This window comes from Stigmatopora argus, unplaced genomic scaffold (assembly GCF_051989625.1).
Source record: "Stigmatopora argus isolate UIUO_Sarg unplaced genomic scaffold, RoL_Sarg_1.0 HiC_scaffold_72, whole genome shotgun sequence".
In the NCBI taxonomy this organism is placed as follows: domain Eukaryota; kingdom Metazoa; phylum Chordata; class Actinopteri; order Syngnathiformes; family Syngnathidae; genus Stigmatopora; species Stigmatopora argus.
In genome coordinates this window covers 1-8,382 of record NW_027520086.1, presented here as the reverse complement: position 1 = coordinate 8,382, position 8,382 = coordinate 1, and the positions used below count along the sequence as shown (strand labels likewise).

The following is an 8,382-nucleotide window of genomic DNA, read 5'->3' as shown; positions in this document are numbered from 1 at the left end:
GCGAAGGTTTGCCATTAATGTTGCTAGAGTAGGTTTATATGGGGGGACGGGGTTTATATCATTACCACTGGCTCGAATTTTAACAAGAGTTGTTATGCTATCGCACATTGTTTTTGTTTATTCAGTTCTTGGGCGAAAAAAAGGGGGGCATAGTTAATATTACCCCCCCCCCCCCCCCCCCCCCCCCCCCCCCCCCCCCCCCCCCCCCCCCCCCCCCGACACTCTTCCCCCCCCCTTTTTCCTTGCTAGAGTCTATATGAGTAAAAAAAGGGGGGGGGTCAGTTTAGGTATTGTTAGCGATTTTTAGTGCAGGGTGAGTCCTGCTAAGGTTTGTCATTAATGTTCTTATAGTTGAGTTACAACGGTGGTTTTTCATATCATTGGTCTTGGTTAAAATCCTAGTAAGAATTATGATTTATTTTATGCTGTTTTTGCTTATTGGGTTGGTTGTGGGGGTTATTGCTGTGGCATCAAACCCGTCCCCTTATTTTGCTGCGTTGGGGTTAGTTATTGTGTCAGGGGTAGGCTGTGGAATGATGATTAGTCATGGGGGGCCGTTTCTATCCTTAATCTTATTCTTAATTTATTTAGGTGGCATGCTTGTAGTTTTTGCATACTCAGCAGCCTTGGCTGCCGAGCCGTACCCTGAGAGCTGGGTTAGTGAGTCGGTTGTTTTTTATTCGTGCGGCTACTCTTTAGGGGTGGTTTTCGTGATAGGTTTATTTGCTGATAAGTGGTCTAAGTATTCTTGAGTTCCCTCAGATGAGTTATACGAATTTTCTGTTTTTCGGGGGGATATGTTGGGGGTGGGTGTAATGTATGGCCCCGGAGGGGCTATACTTATTATTGGGGCGTGGGTATTACTTTTAACTTTGTTTGTGGTGTTGGAGCTGACTCGCGGGCTTGGTCGAGGGGCTTTACGTGTTGTTTAGACAAGGGTTGAAGAGGCTAATATAAGGGTTAAGACATAAAGGCCTAAAAAGGTTTTAATAGCGCCTTTTTGGGCGTTACTTGAAGTGGTGATTAGGGGGTTGTTTATTGTGGCGACGGCTTTTGGCCCAATTTTTTCTATCCAGCTAAGATCAATGTTTTGTGATGCGATTTGTTGGCCGGCTGAGAGGGGCGTAACAGTTGAGAGGCGGTGAGTAATGGATGGGAAAAAGCCTAGCATAGTGGAGAAGGTGAAGGGGGCGATTTTAGGGGTGTAGGTTAATTGTTTAGTGGTGATTAAGGCTAGTTCTAGTGCTGTAAGAAGGCCCACAATGGTGACTGTTAGGGCGGCGAGTTTTAATAAAATGGGTATGGTTATAACTGGGGATTTTAAGGGGGTTATGTTTGATGCGATAATAAGCCCTGCTACGATACTTCCTCAGGCTAGACGTTTAATAGGGTTTATTAGTTTTGTTGAGTTTTCATTAATGGGCGAAAGTGCGTTGAAGCGTGGGTGACCCATAACTACGAAGAAGACGACCCGAAGGCTGTAGACTGCTGTGAATGAAGTGGCGATAATTGTAAGTGTTAGGGCTCAGGCGTTTAGGTAGGAGGTGTTCATAGCCTCAATAATAGCGTCTTTGGAGAAGAACCCGGCTAAAAAAGGAGTGCCTGTTAGTGCGAGGCTGCCTAGAGTTACTGAAGATGATGTAAACGGGGCTAGGTGGTGTAGTCCGCCTATTTTGCGGATATCTTGTTCGTCGTTTAAACTATGGATAATTGAGCCAGAGCATAAGAACAATATTGCTTTGAAAAAAGCATGTGTGCAGATATGAAGGAAGGCTAATTGGGGCTGGTTAAGCCCGATTGTTACTATTATTAGGCCTAGTTGACTGGAGGTTGAGAAAGCAATGATTTTTTTGATATCATTTTGTGTTAAGGCACAGATTGCTGTAAATAGGGTGGTTAAGGCTCCTAGACATAGGCAGGTTGTTAGGGCCAATTGGTTATTCTCCATTATGGGGCTGATTCGGATTAGCAAGAAAATTCCTGCAACAACTATGGTGCTTGAGTGGAGTAATGCGGAGACAGGGGTTGGTCCTTCTATAGCTGACGGAAGTCATGGGTGAAGTCCGAATTGTGCTGATTTTCCGGTTGCTGCTACGATTAAACCGATGAGGGGAACGGTTATGTCTTTATCTTTAGCTAGGGTAAACATTTGTTGTATTTCCCAGGAGTTAAGATTGAAGGCAATTCATGCCATGGCTAGGATTAGCCCGACGTCTCCAACCCGGTTGTACAGGACTGCTTGTAAAGCTGCATTATTTGCGTCGGCCCGGCCGAATCACCACCCGATCAAGAGGAAAGACATAATGCCGACCCCCTCCCAGCCGATAAACAGCTGAAATATATTGTTAGCTGTCACTAGGATTACTATTGCGATTAGGAATATCAGCAAGTATTTGAAAAATCGGGGTATTTGGGGGTCTGAGTGCATATATCAGGAGGCGAACTCTAGAATAGACCACGTAACATAGAGTGCGACAGGGGTAAAGATAATGGAGTAAAGGTCAAATTTAAAGCTTAGGTTTAGGTCGAATGTTGAGATGTTCATTCAAGAGAATGTGGTAAGAATAGTTTCTACCCCGTCGTTTAGAAAAATAAATAATGGGAGGAGGCTTACGATGAATGCTAGTTTTACAGCAGCCTTTACGTCCGTTAAAGGTCAAGAGGCGTGTAATGTTTTAGGGGTTAATGAAGTTATTACGGGGGTGATTAGCAGGGCAAAAATAATTAGTAAGGCTGAAGTTGTAGCCAAAGTGTTAAGGTGCATAGCTTCTGCTTGGATTTGCACCAAGGGTTTTTGGTTTCTAAGACCAACGGATGAGCTGTTATCCTTCAGGAGCGTTGAAAGGGCCCTGGAATTGAACCAAGGAGGCGAAAGTTAGCAGTTTTACGTTGTAGTCTGACCCCTCTCGGCGGGTAAAGAGATTTTAACTCTTGTCTTTAGAATCACAATCTGACGTTTTTAGTTAAACTATACCTGCAGAATGTTCAAGCTCAGATAATCTCTGGTTTAAAAATAATCATTAATAAGGGTAGAAGATGAAGTGCTATTACTAAGTGTTCTCGGGTATGTGAAGGTTGAAGTTGGGCTAGATGGTGGGTTAGTGGGCCTCGTTGAGTTGTAATATACAGATACAAGGAATATGCCGCGGTCATTAAAACTCCTGTTGCTGTGAGTGTGATGGTTAAGGGGGATCAGTTGTAGAGTGATGAGATGATGATTAGTTCCCCTATGAGATTGGGTAGGGGAGGCAGAGCTAAATTAGCCAAAGTGGTAATGAACCACCAGGTTGCTATTAATGGCAGTGCGACTTGTAATCCTCGGGCGAGAATCATAGTTCGGCTGTGGGTCCGTTCATAGTTTATATTAGCTAGGCAGAAGAGAGCGGAAGAGGTTAAGCCGTGGGCAATTATAAGAACAGTGGCCCCTGTTAGTCCTCAAGGCGTTTGGATTAGAATTGCTGCTGTTACAAGTCCTATGTGGCTTACTGAGGAGTAAGCGATGAGAGACTTTAAGTCTGTTTGTCGTAAGCAGATGGAGCTTGTTATTACAACGCCCCATAAGGCAAGAATAAGAAATGGGTAGCTTAGTTGTTTTGTTAAAGGTTCCAGCACAGCTAGAAGGCGGATTATCCCGTATCCCCCTAGCTTTAGAAGTACTGCGGCTAAGACCATTGAGCCGGCGATTGGTGCTTCTACGTGGGCTTTGGGAAGTCACAGGTGTAATCCGTACAGAGGCATTTTTACCAGGAATGCGGTTAGGCAGGCAGCTCACCAGATTTTGCTTGCGTAGGAGGTTGTTATTAATTGGTCTGAGTGTTGTAAAATAATGACGGATAAAGTTCCTACCTTATTTTGTAGGACAAGGAGAGCTACTAGTAGAGGCAGAGACCCTGCGAGAGTGTAAAAAAGGAAGTAAATTCCTGCGTTTAGTCGCTCAGCTTGATTACCCCAGCGGGTGATAATAAGAAGCGTGGGGATTAAGGTAGCTTCAAACATAACATAGAACATAATTAACTCTGTGGCACTAAAAGCTGCGATTAGAAAGATTTGCAGTGAGATAAGAAGGGTGATGTACAATCGTTGTTGGTTTGGTGTGGACAAGGTTAAGTGGTTTTGGCTAGCCAAGAGTATGAGGGGTAGTAACCAGCATGAAAGAATTAATAAGGGGGTCGATAAGGGGTCTGTGCCTAAGGAGGTGTTAAGTGAGGACCATCCAGTTTCTGCTGTTCACATAATTCAGTGAAGGCTTGCGAAAGCAATTATAAGGCTATTAGTAAGGGTTAAAGGTCACACTCATTTTGGTTTAGTTAACCATACTGCAGGGGTGAGCATAATCGTTGGTAGTAGGATTTTTAGCATTGTAATATGTTAAGTGATTGTATGCGATCAGATCCGTGGGTTCGGGATGTGGCTACTAGGAGGGCTAATCCGGTGCTTGCTTCACATGCTGAAAAAGCCAGTAAGATTATGGGGGAGGGGCAGAAATTAATTGACCCAAACTCCAGAGCTCATAAAGAAAGGGTGATGTACAGAGATAGTATCATTCCCTCTAAACAGAGTAGAGCTGAGAGAAGGTGTGAGCGGTGGAGTGCAAGCCCTATAAGTCCTAGGATAAAAGCGGAGGAAGAAGCAAAATGAACGGGGGTCATAAAGAGGTTGTGGGGTTTAACCACAGGTTTTTGAGCCGAAATCAAATGTTTTCTTTAAACTAACGTCTTATTCAGCTCATTCTAGGCCCCCTTGTGTTCATTCGTACACAAGGCCCAGGGTTAAAAGGATCAGAACTGCAGTAGCTCAGTAGAAAGTCTGTAACGGGGATATTATTTGAAGCCCCCAAGGGAGGGGGAGGAGAAGGGCGATTTCTAAGTCGAACAAGAGGAATAGGATTGCGATTAAAAAGAATCGGAGTGAAAAGGGCAGTCGGGCTGACCCTAACGGATCAAACCCGCATTCGTAAGGGGAAAGTTTGTCTGAGTCAGGGGTTATTTGAGGGAGTCAAAAAGAGACTAAGGCTAGGATGGTGGAGAGTAAGCCTGTAATTAAGAGAATTGTAAGGATTAGGTTCATTATCTTTTCTTGGGGTCTAACCAAGACCGGGTGATTGGAAGTCACTGATACTGTTTAATACTAAAAAGATTAAGATCCTCATCAATAGATAGATACATATAAGAACAATCACACTACGTCCACAAAATGTCAGTATCAAGCTGCGGCTTCAAAGCCGAAGTGGTGCTCAGATGTGAAATGGAATTGGACTTGACGGATGAGGCAAATGGCGAGGAATGTTGAGCCGATGATTACATGTAGGCCGTGGAATCCTGTGGCTACGAAGAATGTTGAGCCGTACACGCCGTCTGCAATCGTGAAAGGGGCTTCGTAGTATTCTAGGGCTTGGAGTAGTGTGAAGTAAAAGCCCAGGAGAATGGTTAAAGTTAAGGATTGATTAGCTTGTTTTCGTTGACCTTCTATAATACTATGGTGGGCTCAGGTAACAGTTACTCCCGAGGCTAGAAGAACGGCTGTGTTTAGTAGTGGGACCTCAAATGGATCTAAGGTTAGAATACCTGAGGGGGGTCAACAACCCCCAAGTTCAGGGGTGGGAGCGAGGCTTGAGTGGTAGAAAGCTCAGAAGAAGCCTAGGAAGAAGAATACTTCAGAGGTGATAAACAGGATTATGCCGTAACGTAGGCCTTTTTGTACTGGAGGGGTGTGATGGCCTTGAAAAGTTCCCTCCCGGATAATATCTCGCCACCATTGAAGTATGGTAAGGAGAAGAATTAGGAGGCCTAAGGATATAAGGACTGTAGAGTTAAAATGGAATCAGATTGCAAGACCTGATGTTATTAGGAGGGCTCCGATTGCGCCTGTTAAAGGCCATGGGCTGGGGTCTACTATGTGGTATGCGTGTGCTTGGTGGGTCATTAAACGTTTTCTTGTAAGTAGAGGCTTAGTAGTAGGACAAACACATATGCCTGGATTATAGCAACTGCTACTTCAAGCAAGGTCAAAAGGAAAAGAACAGTGTAAGTTAAGATTGCTACTACGGGTATTAAGGGTAACACTACGAAGCCTGCGGTGGCGATTAGTTGAATTAAAAGGTGTCCGGCAGTTAGGTTAGCGGTAAGTCGGACTCCGAGGGCTAGAGGTCGAATAAGTAAACTGATAGTTTCAATGATAATTAGTACCGGGATCAGAAGAATGGGGGACCCTTCAGGAAGAAGATGGCCTAATGAGTGGGTTGGTTGGTTACGCATTCCAATAATTACCGTTGCTATTCACAGGGGAACAGCAAGGCCTATATTTAATGATAGTTGTGTAGTAGGGGTAAAGGTGTATGGGAGCAGTCCTAGCATATTAATTGTAACTAGTAAGATTATTAAAGATGAGAATATTAAAGCCCATTTATGCCCTCCAGGGTTGATGGGTAGAAGGAGTTGTTGGGTAAAGCGGTTAATGAACCAGCCTTGAAGGGTGGTCAGACGATTGTTGAGTCAACGGGAGGGGGCGGAAGGATAAAGGGTCCAGGGGAGGATTTGAGCAAGTACAATTAAGGGTGTCCCCAAAAAGACAGGGCTGAGGAATTGGTCGAAAAAGCTTACTGCCATCGTCAGGTCCAAGGAGTTGTTTTAGAGGCCTCGTTATTTATTGGGTTAGGCTCATTAGGGAACAAGTGTGATATAATTTTAGGGGGAATTACAGCTGAAAAAACTAATCAAGAAAAGATAAGGATTATAAGTCAAGGACCGGGGTTTAGTTGAGGCATATCGCTAGGGGTGGTTGGGGGCCACCAGTCTTTAGCTTAAAAGGCTAATGCTAGTCCCTATTTAGCTTCTTAGCGAGGCGTCTTCAAGTATAAGAGAGGATCAGTTTTCAAAATATTGGAGGGGGACAGCCTCTACTACGATGGGCATGAAACTATGGTTGGCACCGCAGATTTCTGAACACTGTCCGTAAAACACTCCTGGTCGGGAGGTGATAAATGCTGTTTGGTTTAGTCGTCCTGGTACGGCGTCCATTTTTACACCTAAAGAGGGCACTGCTCAAGAGTGAAGTACGTCTTCTGCGGTTACTAGGACTCGGATGGGGGATTCAACAGGGATTACTATACGATGGTCTGCTTCCAGTAGCCGGAATTGTCCGGGGGAGAGGTCTCGGGTAGGTACTATGTATGAATCAAAGCTTAAGTTTTCATAATCTGTGTATTCGTAACTTCAGTACCATTGGTGGCCGACCGCTTTAATTGTCAGGTGTGGGTCGTTAATCTCATCTATTAAGTAAAGAATGCGTAAGGAGGGTAATGCGATTAAGATAAGGATGACTGCTGGAAGGACTGTTCAAATAATTTCAATTTCTTGGGAGTCTAGTAGAAATTTGTTTGTTAACTTTGTGGTGATTATAGCAACAATAATGTAAAGTACGAGGGTGCTGATAAGAAAGACAATTATTAAGGCGTGGTCGTGGAAATGGAGTAATTCTTCTATAACAGGTGAGGCTGCGTCTTGAAAACCTAGTTGAGAGGGGTGGGCCATAAATAAGATGTGCGAGGGTTTAACTCACAATTTTGTCTTGACAAGGCAATGTAATGTTTTACTAACATCTCATTAAGAAAGTGGCAGAGTGGTTATGCGGGCGGCTTGAAACTGCCACATGGGGGTTCGACTCCCTCCTTTCTGGTTTATTTGAGTGAACTTTGACATAAGCAGGCTCTTCAAATGTGTGGTAAGGTGGTGGGCAGCCGTTTGATCATTCTACATTAATAGAGGCTAGTTCTACTGAGAGGATTTCTCGTTTAGTTGCAAATGCTTCTCAAAGGATGAACAGGAACATAATAACTGCAATTAGTGAGATAAGGGAACCGATTGACGAGACTGTGTTCCACAGGGTGTAGGCATCAGGGTAGTCGGAGTATCGACGAGGTATTCCTGCAAGCCCTAAGAAGTGTTGAGGAAAGAAAGTGAGATTTACACCTGCGAATATTACTACGAAGTGGATTTTGGTTCATGTACTATGTAAAGTATAGCCAGAGAATAGCGGGAATCAGTGCACAAACCCTGCTATGATAGCAAATACAGCTCCTATTGACAAGACATAGTGGAAGTGGGCTACGACATAATAGGTGTCATGAAGAACAATGTCAAGCGAAGAATTAGCTAGTACAATGCCTGTTAAACCCCCGACTGTAAAAAGGAAAATAAACCCTAGGGCTCATAAGAGAGGGGTTTCTCATTTAATAGCGCCCCCGTGCAGAGTGGCCAGTCAGCTGAACACTTTTACACCAGTGGGGATCGCGATAATTATTGTTGCGGAGGTGAAATAAGCGCGGGTGTCAACATCCATTCCCACTGTGAACATATGGTGGGCCCACACGATAAATCCTAGTAG

The 8,382-nt window shown here is 44.2% G+C and overlaps 1 protein-coding gene across 1 annotated transcript; it reads left to right on the top strand.

Annotated features, from left to right (window-relative positions):
* The first annotated feature begins 222 nt into the window (after positions 1-222).
* Positions 223-8,196, top strand: LOC144070417 (NADH-ubiquinone oxidoreductase chain 6-like). The gene is given in 1 exon segment (XM_077594937.1): positions 223-8,196. A coding segment is annotated over 1 exon segment (522 nt). The 5' UTR covers positions 223-410; the 3' UTR covers positions 933-8,196.
* Positions 8,197-8,382: the final 186 nt, after the last annotated feature.